The sequence below is a fragment of the Oculina patagonica genome, chromosome 4, assembly GCF_052425735.1.
Source record: "Oculina patagonica isolate OP01 chromosome 4, crgOcupat, whole genome shotgun sequence".
Lineage (NCBI taxonomy): Eukaryota > Metazoa > Cnidaria > Anthozoa > Scleractinia > Oculinidae > Oculina > Oculina patagonica.
Window position 1 is genome coordinate 13,944,070 of NC_135761.1, and position 15,678 is coordinate 13,959,747.

The following is a 15,678-nucleotide window of genomic DNA, read 5'->3' on the forward strand; positions in this document are numbered from 1 at the left end:
AGCTCTCCCAGCCTTGGGAACGAAGTCGAGTCACGATTGGCTGATTTAAGTCGAATAGCCAACAATTTACATCACCTGCAATGTGGAGGAGTCTTTTTTAACTTGCCAACTTCTCCGTTTGAACGGTTTGGATACTTAACCCTATTCAGACCGGGGGGGCTTTTGAGGCCCGTGCTGACTTTGAACTTTTATAACTTTTTTAAGATTAAATCAAACGCTCCCAAACTTTCTGAGTTTTCCTAAAATTTATCTGGCAACAATTTGGTAGGGTTGGATGATGCGTCATGAACTTGACATCACCATGGCAACGGCATTTTGACAGGCACGTTTTCCCAAATTTGTAATTTTGCGTGTTTCTGTCAATAAAAATCAACTTAAATGGAATTATTTTTACATTTTTACGGGTTTAAAGCACATTTTTATTGATTTTGAGTACTTTGCAATAATTTTGGGTGGTTTTCTGGCATTCTGGAAAAATTTTGAAATCCAAGATGGCGGATCCAAGATGGCGGCTGTTTTGAAATCATGATGTAATTGTCACCTGATGTGACGTCATAATCTCACGTGACATATACCAAAAGAAAGATTTTCGGACATACAATACATCCTATAAGTTTCATTGTGATTGCTTAAATATTCTGGAAGTTAGATAGGGGGGGCTTCCGAAGCCCCCCCCCCGGTCTGAGAAGGTCCAAAAAAGCCCGGTCTGAATAGGGTTAAGGTCGAAATAATATTTATCGTTGTATCCCTCTACAAAGAACCTACTAAATTGCTCAATAAACAGTTTTCTCGCTGCTAGTCCGGTGGCATTGGTTGGAGTAGTCAAACTGTAAGGGGGCTTAAGTTTATCTGAGTTTTGAAGAGAAATATTTACCTAGTAAACACTAATACCCTTATTCTGGTCTAAAAAGCCTTACCGTGTTTACTCGAATAAGCGCCGCCCCCAAATAAGCGCCGCCCTCGAATAAGCGCCGCATTTCGGACAAAAAAGTTAATAAGCGCCGCCCCCGAATAAGCGCCGCAGTCCCGATGCACTACAAAGCAACTCTAATGCAAACTTGGACATTTCGTTTCATCAAAAGCGATGTTTTGCAGTTTACAGTGATGGTTTTACTGCTCACTAATTTTTTTCTCAGTCAAACATTCTTACAATACGTTAATGTTGTTAAGGCCGCGAACTTTGCTAGGACAGCTAGCGCCACTTCTCTCTTCAGAAGAGACGAATAATGACAATCAGAAGATGCTATTTTCGATAAATGTAAAATATAAGACTCTTTGTGGAGTCAAATTTTAAATAAGCGCCGCCCTCAAATAAGCGCCGCCCCCGAATAAGCGCCGCACTTGAGGTGGGAAAAATTTAATAAGCGCCGCGGCGCTTATTCGAGTAAATACGGTATTCTTCGATACTTGATTGGTAGTGGTTCGTCTTACTCTACTGTACAAGATCGGTTGTCGGTGGCTAAAACGTGCCTCCCATAGCTCAGCTTCACCTGGGCAGAGTCTATGCTCGCAGTGAGAATAGTTTACTGAGGTCAAAATCGGTGGACGGAGAGAGGTTGAGATTGTATTCAATATCTAATTATCTTTTATTTAAACAAATTATAGTTGACCACGTAGCATCATGAGTATAACAAATGGAAATTAGAAAAATTATCAGAGAAATAATTCAGGCCAACATCTTCATTTGGTAGATGTCACTCAAGATCCTTCTAAAATCTAACTTGAGGTGGCTCGATACAGTTTTTTCTGGGCCATACCTACAATTTGCAATTGGCCTTTAAACGATCTTCCCTGGCTCGGATGGATATGAAAATTATACCATATATTGGTTTACGATTGAAGTTTACTTTAATATATATTTTAAGGTAATCGATATTTCCATGGCAACGATAAACAGAAAACCGCCAAATCAGTAAAACCTGATTTTTGCGTGAATCAGATTTGCCGCTTAAAAACTAATACCAGCATCTTAAACTATGATGTACTGCAAATAAAATATTCAAGAATTAAAAGATTCTGTATGTTTGATTTCGAATAAATCGCAAAAATGTTTCAAATCGTAGTTTTTGCATAGCGATAATAAATGAGCTGAGACACAAACACTGCGTAGACGAAGTAATCTCAAAAAACGGCAAAATGTGTATTAAACTTATCTTTCGACGTCGTGAAAGTTTTGTTGAGTTTCCACAGCGCAATGCCGAGAATTTGTTTTTTTCTTGCGACCACTCGTATTGTTATTTTTAAGTAGTTTTAAAGTTTTAAGCGTTTTTGAAAAATCTATAAAACGGCTCGATAGATTTTCTTTAGACTTTCAGCACGCGTACTTGATTATGTAAACTATTTTATCGCAAAGTTTTATTATCATTGATTCACTGGAACGTTTTCAAATTAAACGATAAAGGAGGCCTTCGAATCGACGAAAATCTTGCGTTACAATTCACGGTTTATAAAATCATGCTAAAATATTCAAATTAATGTGCACTACATTCTGTGCTTTTTAAAAATGGACCTGTAACCAGGTGGTTGATTCATTAAGAAATAAAAACGTTACTCTGGTTAAAAATTTTGTAGTAAAATGTTCGTAAAATATCTACAATGTCCCAACGTTTCGGCTTAAACTAAAGCCTTCATCAGGGGAAAGTGATAAGTGAATACAAAAAGCACGTTCTTATATAATATGCAAATCGAGAGCTAATGTTTGTCCCTAAAGGCTAAATTTAGAAATTCGTGCGGTAAATGCATGCCGTCATCGCGGTTTAGCGGATTATTGCAAGTGTTAATTTCCCAAGCCTCCAGAATACGTCTTTTGCGCCAATTTGTGCTTGTACGTAAGATCTTTGACGATTCCCACGAGATGGTGTGGCCAGAATGAAAACAATGTTCCGCTAAAGCTGACTTGTGTGAGTGTTTGTTTTCAACTGCTTTTTGATGCTCTTTGAGTCGGGTGGAAAATTTTCGTTTCGTTTCTCCGATGTAGCTTTTGTCACAAACTTGGCAGGGAATTGAATAAATTGCGCCACGAGTCTGATCTTTTGGCAATGGATCTTTCGGTTTTGGAAACAAATTGCCGATGGTTTGGTGTGGTTTTAAAGCGACTTTGATATTACAATTGCTTAAAATTCGCTTGATTGGTTCCATAGTACCCTTGATGTACGGCAGAATGCAGAAACCTTTTTTGTCATCCGGTGCAGTTGCAGGCGTTTGTTGAGAAGGTCGTTTCGGTTTGCTTACATCAATCACAAAGCGCTTAGGGTAGCCATTCGCCCTGAGTGCCGCGGTCACATGTTGCATTTCCTTTGACTGTTGATCAACAGAAGATGGGATAGTTTTTGCACGATCAGTCAAAGACTTGACCACAGCCCTTTTGTGAGCAACCGGATGGTGGGAGTCAAACGAGAGATATCTTTCTGTGTGTGTCGGTTTGCGATAGACTTTAGTGGAGAGTTGGCCATCGTCTTGTCGACAGACAGTGACGTCAAGAAAGGATATTTTCCGTTCTGTTTCTCTTTCAACCGTAAATTGGATAGATGGCTCGATACTGTTCAAATGATTCTGTAAGGTTAGCACCAGGTTGGATTTAACAGCGGCACATACATCATCTACATATCGTTTCCAAAAACACGGCTGGGAAAGGGAGGTGGATAGTGCTCGTTTTTCAAGGTCCTCCATGACCAGATTTGCCATAACAGCTGACACTGGAGAGCCCATGGCGGTTCCGAAGATCTGTTGGTAGTGATTGTTGTTGTACTTGAAGTTTGTTGTCGACAAACAAAAATCCAACAGATCGACAATGTCATTAACAGGTATGGTGGATCTATCCTGCAAGGTGACATCATTGGAAAGCAAATCTTTAGCAACTTGAATGGCGAGTTCCACCGGAATGGATGTAAATAAAGAAACAACGTCAAACGACACCAGCTCTTCATCTTCTTTGAGTGAGACATTTTTCATCTGTTCACAAAATTCCACACTGTTCTTGACCGTGAAATCTGTGTTGCCCATCAGAGGACTCAGGATCTGCGCCCAAATGTTTCGATAGCATGTAAGTTGGAGAGTCTATGAACGAAACAATAGGTCTTAAGGGGAAACCAGGCTTATGAATCTTTGGTAGACCATAAAAGCGAGGAGGCAGTCCGTCAGAACTGCGGAGTTTCTTGTAAAGGCTGTCACTGATCTAACACCAAAGAACTTACAAGGTGTTAGATAAAGACCCCACACAGCGAACGGAGAGGAAGCTCAATGAAAAATTGGCCAACCTTAAACGAGAAAACAAGATCAGTGACAGCCTTTACAAGAAACTCCGCAGTTCTGACGGACTGCCTCCTCGCTTTTATGGTCTATCAAAGATTCATAAGCCTGGTTTCCCCTTAAGACCTATTGTTTCGTTCATAGACTCTCCAACTTACATGTTATCGAAACATTTGGGCGCAGATCCTGAGTCCTCTGATGGGCAACACAGATTTCACGGTCAAGAACAGTGTGGAATTTTGTGAACAGATGAAAAATGTCTCACTCAAAGAAGATGAAGAGCTGGTGTCGTTTGACGTTGTTTCTTTATTTACATCCATTCCGGTGGAACTCGCCATTCAAGTTGCTAAAGATTTGCTTTCCAATGATGTCACCTTGCAGGATAGATCCACCATACCTGTTAATGACATTGTCGATCTGTTGGATTTTTGTTTGTCGACAACAAACTTCAAGTACAACAACAATCACTACCAACAGATCTTCGGAACCGCCATGGGCTCTCCAGTGTCAGCTGTTATGGCAAATCTGGTCATGGAGGACCTTGAAAAACGAGCACTATCCACCTCCCTTTCCCAGCCGTGTTTTTGGAAACGATATGTAGATGATGTATGTGCCGCTGTTAAATCCAACCTGGTGCTAACCTTACAGAATCATTTGAACAGTATCGAGCCATCTATCCAATTTACGGTTGAAAGAGAAACAGAACGGAAAATATCCTTTCTTGACGTCACTGTCTGTCGACAAGACGATGGCCAACTCTCCACTAAAGTCTATCGCAAACCGACACACACAGAAAGATATCTCTCGTTTGACTCCCACCATCCGGTTGCTCACAAAAGGGCTGTGGTCAAGTCTTTGACTGATCGTGCAAAAACTATCCCATCTTCTGTTGATCAACAGTCAAAGGAAATGCAACATGTGACCGCGGCACTCAGGGCGAATGGCTACCCTAAGCGCTTTGTGATTGATGTAAGCAAACCGAAACGACCTTCTCAACAAACGCCTGCAACTGCACCGGATGACAAAAAAGGTTTCTGCATTCTGCCGTACATCAAGGGTACTATGGAACCAATCAAGCGAATTTTAAGCAATTATAATATCAAAGTCGCTTTAAAACCACACCAAACCATCGGCAATTTGTTTCCAAAACCGAAAGATCCATTGCCAAAAGATCAGACTCGTGGCGCAATTTATTCAATTCCCTGCCAAGTTTGTGACAAAAGCTACATCGGAGAAACGAAACGAAAATTTTCCACCCGACTCAAAGAGCATCAAAAAGCAGTTGAAAACAAACACTCACACAAGTCAGCTTTAGCGGAACATTGTTTTCATTCTGGCCACACCATCTCGTGGGAATCGTCAAAGATCTTACGTACAAGCACAAATTGGCGCAAAAGACGTATTCTGGAGGCTTGGGAAATTAACACTTGCAATAATCCGCTAAACCGCGATGACGGCATGCATTTACCGCACGAATTTCTAAATTTAGCCTTTAGGGACAAACATTAGCTCTCGATTTGCATATTATATAAGAACGTGCTTTTTGTATTCACTTATCACTTTCCCCTGATGAAGGCTTTAGTTTAAGCCGAAACGTTGGGACATTGTAGATATTTTACGAACATTTTACTACAAAATTTTTAACCAGAGTAACGTTTTTATTTCTTAATGAATCAACCACCTGGTTACAGGTCCATTTTTAAAAAGCACAGAATGTAGTGCACATTAATTTGAATATTTTAGCATGATTTTATAAACCGTGAATTGTAACGCAAGATTTTCGTCGATTCGAAGGCCTCCTTTATCGTTTAATTTGAAAACGTTCCAGTGAATCAATGATAATAAAACTTTGCGATAAAATAGTTTACATAATCAAGTACGCGTGCTGAAAGTCTAAAGAAAATCTATCGAGCCGTTTTATAGATTTTTCAAAAACGCTTAAAACTTTAAAACTACTTAAAAATAACAATACGAGTGGTCGCAAGAAAAAAACAAATTCTCGGCATTGCGCTGTGGAAACTCAACAAAACTTTCATGACGTCGAAAGATAAGTTTAATACACATTTTGCCGTTTTTTGAGATTACTTCGTCTACGCAGTGTTTGTGTCTCAGCTCATTTATTATCGCTATGCAAAAACTACGATTTGAAACATTTTTGCGATTTATTCGAAATCAAACATACAGAATCTTTTAATTCTTGAATATTTTATTTGCAGTACATCATAGTTTAAGATGCTGATATTATGTTTTTAGCGGTAAATCTGATTCACGCAAAAATCAGGATTTACTCATTTGGCGATTTTCTGTTTACCGTTGCCATGGAAATATCGATTACCTTAAAAAGTATATTAAATCAAATTTCAATCTAAAACCAATATATGGTGTAATTTTCATATCGATCCGAGTCAGGGAAGATCGTTTAAAGGCCAATTGCAAATTGTAGCTATGGCCCAGAAAAAACTATATCGAGCCACCTTAAATAAATCAAAATTGGTGTGTTTTGGTCACACTTTTTCTGACTACAAAAACCGTTCCTTTTTATAGGCATTGCTATGTAAAAATGTCTTCCAGTGTACAATGTACCTACATTTCAAAAAAGCCAAGGTTGAAATAACGCAAAGATATTTCAAAATAGTTTTGACAACTGTGTAGAGGTTTTGAATCTTGACCTAACACTTAAATACGAAAAACGTCATCAATGGTCAGATTACAACATAGAATTCATTCCATAAAACTGTTTTTTACATTTATATTCAAGATCAGAGTTACAAGCAATCACACATCTTCTCTTATAGATGCGAAGCTGTACATTGTGTACACCTGTATTTGCTACTGTCATGTCAGACCATATAACCGATTTAAATAGAATAGAAATCGTTTATTTTTTTTTCAAACCGAAGGATTGAAATACTTGTACACTAATAGTAATCACAAATAATGATAATAATCACAAATAGGACGGCTAACTACAACACGTAAAAATACCGTACGCTGCAGATGTTATTGACCGTTTGTACTTCTGAAAGGAAAGCGTGACCACTCAAATCCAAATAGTCAACGTGGTATTCACTGTAAGGGCCTTAGAGAGAGAACCAGCACCAGAATCGCCAATTTTGTTCTTTTTCAAATTCAACTCAGTCAACGTAGTATTCACTGTAAGCGTCTCAGAGAGAGAACCAGCACCAGAATCACCAATCCTGTTCTGACTCAAATTTAAATGAGTCAATGTTGTATTGACGGTTAGGGCCTCAGAGAGGACACCAGCTCCAGAATCACCAATCCTGTTCTCACTCAAATCCAAATGAGTCAATGTGGTATTCAGTGTAAGGGCCGTAGAAAGAGCACCAGCACCAGAAACACCAATTTCGTTATAATTCAAATTCAACTCAGTCAACGTGGTATTCACTGTAAGAGCATCTGAGAGAGAACTAGCACCAGAATCAACAATATTGTTAGCAGCTAAGTTCAAATTAGTCAGTGTGGTATTCACTGTAAGGGCCTCAGAGAGGAAACCAGCACCATAATCGCCAATCTCGTTTACACCCAAATTCAAATTAGTAAGAGTGGTATTCACTATAAGCGCGTCAGAGAGAGAACCAGCACCAGAATCACCAATCCTGTTCTCACTCAAATTTAAATGAGTCAATGTGGTATTCACTCTTAGAGAATCAGAAAGAGAACCAGCACCAGAATCACAAAGACCGTCGCCACGTAAATTTAAATAAGTAATGGTGTTATTAATAGTAAGAGCATCAGAGATTGAAGCAACAACAGGAGAACGCACCCTATGGCAATTAGACAAATCCAACTTAGTCAATGCCGTATTTGCCTCTAGAGCTTTGGAAAGGGAAAAACCAGCAGCCAGTTTCCGGCCAAGCCAGTTTCCACCCAAATCCAAATAAGTCAAAGTGACATTGGCTGTAAAAGCCTCCGAAAGGGAATCGACACAAGAAACATCAATGTTGTTTGCTCTTAAACTCAAACTAGTCAATGTGGTATTGACTAAAAGAGCCTGAAAAAGAGAATCAGCACCAGAGTTACCAATTGCATTAAATTTCAAATTCAAATCAGTCAGTGTGGTATTGACTGCAAGCGCCTTAGAGAGAGAACCTGCACCGGAAGGACCAATTTTGTTCCCACTTAAATCTAAAGTAGTCAACGTGGTGTTGACTGCAAGAGCATCAGAGACCAAACCTGCACCAAAAGGATCTATCTCGTTTTCACTCAAACGCAAACTAGTCAGTTTGTTATTAACAGCGAGGGCCTCAGCGAAATACTCAATGTAGTGACTATCCAAACCATCAAGTAATTCTAAAGTTTGAAGGTCAAGGTGGGAACCAAAAGTACACACCAATCGGCGCTGAAGGTTTTCCTGACAGGTCACACACTCCTTTATACAGTCAAAAGCGAACTTTACATTGTCGTTAATTTCGTTTTCGCCATTAGGAGTAGAGCGGTCGAGGCAATTTATATGTGCGGTAATACTTTTTACAAGACGCACTGCGGTTTCTTCGCACTGTGAGACAATAATTCCACCCATAAACAAAAATACTTGTTTCAGTTCATTTAAATATCTCTTATCAGCCACAACAGTGTCCAAGTCAATTTCTCCGCTGAGAATCATAGAAGCGAGATAGAAACCAGCTAAGAATTCCTGAAAGCTCTTGTGTAGAAATCCGTAACGCAGGCAGGGTTTCCTTCTACTGCCTGCAGCTTGGACTGACAGAAATCCAAACTTGCTTAAAGCAGTTGAATTGCTACTACTTTCGCTTTCTTCAATATATAGCTCTCCGTTACGCAGAGAAATTAATGCCATATACCCCAGATGTATTAGCTCTTCCTTGTAAACGTTTATTAGGTCTTTGTTGTCTCTCGACAAGTCTCTCTTGTTTTCATACCTTCTTAAAACACAGAGTACAATTTCAATGTACAATTGGGTCCTGCTTGTCGGAAGATCGCCCTCGAAATCTTCGCAAAGGACACAGAGTAAAGCTGTATTTAAAGGATTTGACGTCATTTCGCGCAAATCGCTTGATCCATACCAAGGCGACAGCTCTTCAAGAAGTCTGTCAGCCAAGTGTTCATTATCTTTGAAGTACTTGACGATAAAACTATTTGCGTCATCCTCCGAGAATCCTACAATCTCCCATAGAGTATCACAGTACCGCCTTACTTTCATTCCAGTCTCGTGCCGAGATGTAAAAACAATGTGGCATTTAGGGAGTTCTCTACTTTCGGCCAGTTTAATATACATCGACAGTGTACTGGGGTCAGCTTCATCTAAACCATCAAGCACTAACAAAACTTTGGATTGATTTTCACGAATGAATTTGAAAAAGTTCTGTTTGGTTTCTTCGCCAATATCTTCAGGAAGAATTTGCTCTTCAATAGCTTCCCAGATGTTCGATTTGATATCATGGCATCTAAGCAGCAGCAGCAATTCAATCTCGAGAAAAGACTCGTCCCATTCTTCCTGTCTATTCGCCCAGTCATACGCCAGCTTCTGACAGTAGGTTGTCTTTCCCTTTCCAGGATCTCCTTCAATCAAAACAGTCCGTGGCTTCTGGCATCCTTCATGCGCTTTGAAGATAGCTGTCATGTTAGTGATTTCCTCAGTTAATGTTCCTCTTGTTTTATCTTTGTTGACAATCTTGAGCCTGGTGAAAATATCATCCAAATGAAAACTGAAACCTTCACACCAAGGAACTGGCATAAGCCGATCTTCACGGGTTTTGTAGAGCTGGCGAATCCTTTCTATGACATGGGATGGACAAGATATATCTATAAAGCAGAAAATATCAAAACTTTCAGAACACTTCGTTTTCGAAACTGAGGCAAAAATAAAGTTTACAAAGATCCACTACTATGGAGAAGCTTTTCTAAGGTTGATTTTACCTGCCTCGCGAAATAGTAAGGTGTTTAATAAAAAGAGCAGTTAGAGAATTCATCCAAGTTCTTGTATCAGAAGAGATAAATACTGACAAATGAAATAACTACAGAGCATATCAGTAAAAAAAAAAGTCCCATTCCCATTGTCTAGCTACCGTATAGTCACAGCTCAAAACTCTGAAAACTCACCTTCTTCTCCAGAAGCTTCCATCACACTCTCCAGTTCATTCATTTTGTCCTTGATGCAGTCCTCGTCCTTCTTCCACTGTTTAAACAGCTCCTTGTAGTGTTCCTCGTTGAGAGGGTCCATGTTCTGATTCTTCATTTCATCCACGGCGTCTCCATAACCAGTTCCTCCTAGTCTCACCAGCACCTCCCGGATGTTCTCACAGTAGTTCAAAAATACTACATCACTAACAGAGGCTTTGTCTGCATGGCCAAACACAGTATTAATGAAATACCTCACGCGGGCAATGTCAGCCTCACGACTCGAGTCTGCTGTAAGGGGAGGTGCGTCCCAGCCAGCTGTTGGAGGAGTCAGCTCACAAACTGTTCTCAACAGAACCATCAGGAGTGTGGGGTCGAAGTCTTTGGATGACACCGAGGAGGCATGCGCTGGATACAGTTGACCCCATTGTTTGGAACTAAGGATTCCTTGCTTTCGAAGTGATTGCAGTGTCTCATGTACTCGGAAGCCTTTTAAATGTTTCTGAAGGTTTTGTGGTGGAATTATTCGGTCAAATGTTTCTTTCAGGACTCTTGAGCCCATTGTTACTAGAAGCTGACACAATCTAGCATAATTGGATTCCTCTTTGGTGGAGGTTAATTTGGGAACAGAACCTACAACAGTTTATGAAACAGATACTTGATGAGTCAACACATTGCATTCTACTTCCCTAGGATGTGATGTGACGTTATTTGACGTGGTGTGATGTGATGTGATGTGAGGTGAGGTGAGGTAAGGTTATGTTATCATGGTCCAAAACGGCTGATACCTTGGACCTTCCCTTCTTTGGTAGTAATTCTTACCACTGACAATGGTACATGTTGGTAAAATCGACTGATGTGATCGTCCAGGCTAGGTAGTTCTAAAAAGCTGACAGACGTTTCGACAACCGGCCCATTCGTTCAGGTTGTCAAAGCGTCCGTTACCAAAAAGAGATTTTTTCAAGACTATCCTCACCCGGACAATCACACTAAATGATCAACCGATAACCCTGGGATCAAACAAATTACAAAAACGTTTTTTCCAACTAGACAGAAACATGTTGGGGTTCAATTTTTACCCTTGATGCAATTTGGTATTTTCCTTTGTTCTGGTGTATGGTAATACATGACAATGAATATAAAACGTACAAAGCAAAATACCAGACTGTATCAAGGGTAAAATTGAAACACAGCTAATATCTAAAAGATAAACTTAAACGAATATTCTAAACTAAAAGAGTTACCCTCAAAACATAAAAATAGGGTACGTTATAGTAAAGACAAAACGTCTTTATCGGTACCAGCCGGCCAGCTGAATGGAAAGGCACGTTAAATGACTTCATTGTGTGGATAGACTAATCTCCATGTATTCTTTGTGGCAGTTTTTAAAAGGTCACAAGTGTGATCTGGAATTTGTGGTCAACAACATTATGAAAATGGCCATTTGGAGCTCAGCGGACAGAGCACGTTATGTCAACTCGTAAAACCTTTACATCATCATCATCACCAGCATTCAATCTGTTACTTCCTAGCTAAATGTTGCAATTTTAACAAAATTTACTTGATATTGTAATTTTGGCAATTTCAAAACTACGAGCCGTACCTGCATACTGCTCATGATCAGCAGTCGTTCTCTGAGTACCCTCTGTGGTAGGTGAGACTGACAATCCGCTTTTTGTGTGAGATGAGCTCTGGCAATCTACATAACACGACAACATATTCAAAAATTTGTTTGTTGGACAAAGTTTTTCTCATTTTTCGTTGGAAAGTACCCGTACAACATGTATATAGGATTTAGTTCTTAGGTCAGTTTAGTTTGTACCCTTCACGTTACGCGCGAAAGCGGAAAAACGGCAAAAGTAAGCTTAATATTGGCAAACATTTTTCCTTCTTCTCTTAATATATACCAGCCAAAAAGGTTGCAATCTACGTTTTTTAACACAAGTCATCATTGTTTATTGCTGATGAAACTGATGGTTCAAACATTGGTTCAAAACCCTCTACTTTCTACTAAGAAATAAAGATAGATTTCTTTGGTAGATGATTTACATATAAATATTTAAAAGATTGTTACTAAAATCCATACCTTGGACAATGCTGGCCATCTTGGTAACAAGACCTTGACTTTGTTTGGCCCAGCTGTATTTCTTCTCGTAGGAAGAACGTAACACTTCAGCTTCTTGAAGTCGCGTCTCTCTGTCTTTGTTCCAGATTCCATTGATTGCTTCAGCCCATACCTTGGCATCCTCGGAATCAATCACACACGATAAACCAAACGGTACCTTATGCAGGGCTTCTCCAAATCCTGAATTCTTGCTTACAAGCACCGGGAGACCAGCTGATAAGGCTTCTAGACCTGTCAAGCCAAATCCTTCTGTTCTAGAAGGCATAAGCACAAGATCCACTTCGCAGAACAATCTTTTTAAATCCTCTCGGCATTGCAGGAAGCTTCTTACTGTCAGGCGGCTCGCAGGAATGCCACACTCAAGCAGAAACTTCGCTATGTCCTCGTGCTTTCCTTCAGGGGCACCAACAAAAACAAGATGAGCGTCCTTCAACTGAGCAACTGCTTTTCCTGCAATGTCAAAACCCTTTAACTGAAAATCTTCAGCATCTCCACGGCCAAACACTAAAACGCCACACCGTTTCCTCTCTTCAACAGCGTGCTCAACATTCACAAAGTCGTTAAAGACACCAGGGGTGAAGTCAAGAATGGTTTGATCTTTCTTACACCAGCGAAGATATGAGCGAAAGGCCTCGCTCAATTTGGGCCCAACTCCTACAACAAAGTCAGCCTTTTCGCAAAGTTCTACTTCTGTCTTATGCTTCTTTTCGCCCGTTGAAATCGGATTTTGGTACGACTTGTACATTCCCAGTTCCTCTGGGTCTGTATGGACAACTTGAACCCACTTACATTTGTGAGATTTTCTGATAACTTGTGCTTGGCGACCGAGCTTCACCCCATGGCCAACAATTACATCAATCTGCAAATCATCTGGCGGAAAGCTAAGCCACTCAAGTTCCTCATAACCAGGCCAACTTGTTGCTTCAACAATTTTAATGTTGAGGCTAAGGGCCGCTCTTTTGTCTTCTTCGCTGCAATGTGGCACAAAAAAAGTTATTTCTACCTCAGGGCATTTAGCCAACTGTATGGCCAATTCTCTGTTAATGGTCGACAGTCCGCCTTTACTCGACCCCCATTCCGATGCTAGAATTGTCACTTTTAATTTGCTAGCGGAAGAATGTAGCTCTTCATGTTCTTGACCATGTTGTGCCATGTTCTTGAGCTTGCTGTAAAGAAGACGTCATGGCATGCCGAGACGCCAAACACCTATCAAAAAAAATATAACACCTTTGAGTGTGCAAACTTTGGTTTTGCATATTGAATAATTTGAGTCCTGGAGCGCGCGCCTTTTGTTAACCAAACATTAAGATAAACTAAAAAAGCAAAGTAACCTTTTCGTTAAGTATGGATGGGTGAAAACGTGGACGTTAATAGCTGGAAAATGCTGAAATAGCTTCAAGTCTCAATCTAAGGGTTTTAATCAGTAAATTGGCCAATCTCGTCCCCAGAGCCTACCTTTATTTTGGTCACCACTGTCGTCACCACTACGACCAACGCTTGACCAGTTCCAAGACACCTTTTTAAGCCAATTGTTGTTTTTTTGTGTTCATGCTGGTCTTCCCTCTAAGCCTCGTCAGCATGTACAAATACAAAAGAATTTGAACTGCAAAGGGCAACAAACACAAAAATTAAAGAAAAGTAAACAGCATGAAAAAGGTCTACATGTATTTGCAAGTCCGCTATTCGTGGGCTTCCGCTCTCAGCCTCCTTCCCAGTCGTCCCAGACCTCCTCCGCCTACCTGCACAACGCAAATTGGCCTGGGGACGAGGCTTAGCAGCTGTAATCTGGTTGGCTGATAATCCAAAATGAGCACCGTGCGCATGTTTAAAAAACGAAACTGGTCATGGGCAAAATCTGCGTTCTTAGTGCTGACAAAAATGTTAGCGGACTCTGGAAACGAGATTATAAATTGACGGCAGGTTCTTCCCTTTTATACATGCGCAGTCAATACCGAAGCAGTTCAGTTTAGTTTAGTTGTTTTGAAGCATTTTCAGTGTGTACAAGAGAAACGATGCACGTTTCGAAAACCACAGTGTGCACGCGACAATAAAAAGCAAGTGACTTTTGCCAGCAGACAATAGTTCTTGCAAACAGATGACCAAAAATTGTCATAAAAAATAAATAAACTACGTGTACATAATGTATCTAACGAAAGTCTGAAATGGAAAAAAGTTTATTCAAGAATTGAAAGACAAGAAAGGTTGCTTGAAACGAACAGTATCAACGTGAAGGATGCGCATGAGTTCATTTGTCGCTGACCGTATTTCAGCTGGCTGACAGAGTAACTTGTATTAAAACAAGCTAAAAGTAAAAAATAAATGTTCATGAACTGTTTGAACACCGACTATGTTATTTTTTCTTAATTTTTAAGTGAATGGAGTGTTAAAAGTGAGCCGTGTTAATTATTTCGCAACTGTATGGCGTGTTGACATTCAATTAGACGAGTCACGCTACACCAACTATGTATACATTAGAATACGTTCGTGCTCTTTTGTTTTCCTTTTCTAATTTTTTCAAAGATGTAAATTACATTGTGTTGTTTCGCATGGTGGTTAATGAGCGGCAGTAAAAGAGCAACGAATTACAGCGGAATCCCGATTTCTTGAACCTGCAAGTGAAACGAAAAACTGGTTCGAGCAATCGGGAGTTTGAAAAATAAGGGGTAACAATTGCAGCGCCGTTCGACTTAGTGAAGCAAATCCAAAGGATACGGCTTTCGGTTCGAGTTATCGGCAGGTACAAGATATCGAGCATTCGAGAAATCGGGATTCTACTGTAATAACAAAATAGAGAACAAACTGTTTGTGAGTTTCGTCTGTCAGCCTCACAATTCCTTCGCAGTAATCAAATCATAGTTGGGAGAGGGGTCCAAAGCAGAAGCCGCAAGATGCAGCCATGCATCAGTGGCTGTTAATTGTGTTCGACTCTAAACAATTCTTAAAACTTCACAACTATGAGCCATAGATTGTTTTAGAAAATTTTGTAAGGATCGCTAATGTATTAAACAGGCTTACAAGGCCTTCTTTCCCATGGAAAGGGTTTCGTTTGCACATTTCGCATTTATCTGGCGCGCTGAAAGATTTAACGCTACTGACACCAACTCTGTATACATTAGAATACGTTCGTGCTCTTTTGTCTTTCTTCTTCTGTTTAAGCAGTGTGGTATTTAACAAAATTACTTGTACTCAGCTTCACTCAGGCTAGTTCT

The 15,678-nt window shown here is 40.0% G+C and overlaps 3 protein-coding genes across 3 annotated transcripts in view; all 3 read right to left on the minus strand.

Moving 5' to 3' along the window:
* The window catches only part of LOC144648164 (uncharacterized), a 148,685-nt gene that overhangs the window by 131,726 nt on the left and 1,281 nt on the right, over positions 1–15,678 (minus strand). The gene's annotated exons all lie outside the window — the stretch shown is intronic.
* Positions 1–15,678, minus strand: part of LOC144651416 (uncharacterized) — a 146,910-nt gene that overhangs the window by 89,917 nt on the left and 41,315 nt on the right. The gene's annotated exons all lie outside the window — the stretch shown is intronic.
* Positions 6,951–14,018, minus strand: LOC144651412 (uncharacterized). The gene is made up of 5 exons (XM_078511343.1): positions 13,925–14,018; positions 12,431–13,675; positions 11,948–12,043; positions 10,327–10,977; positions 6,951–10,029 (listed from the first exon to the last, which is right to left on the minus strand). Exons 2-5 carry the CDS (start codon positions 13,620–13,622, stop codon positions 7,289–7,291), a joined length of 4,680 nt encoding a protein of 1,559 aa, XP_078367469.1. The 5' UTR covers positions 13,623–13,675; positions 13,925–14,018; the 3' UTR covers positions 6,951–7,288.

Bases quoted from the DNA above. Each gene is read 5' to 3' on its own strand.
- LOC144651412 (XM_078511343.1), bottom strand. From the start codon at position 13,622: ATGGCACAACATGGTCAAGAACATGAAGAGCTACATTCTTCCGCTAGC. The intron at 10,978-11,947 runs GTACGGCTCGTA...AAACTGTTGTAG, and splicing joins TGATCATGAGCAGTATGCAG to GTTCTGTTCCCAAATTAACC. The intron at 10,030-10,326 runs GTGAGTTTTCAG...TCTGCTTTATAG, and splicing joins GGAAGCTTCTGGAGAAGAAG to ATATATCTTGTCCATCCCAT.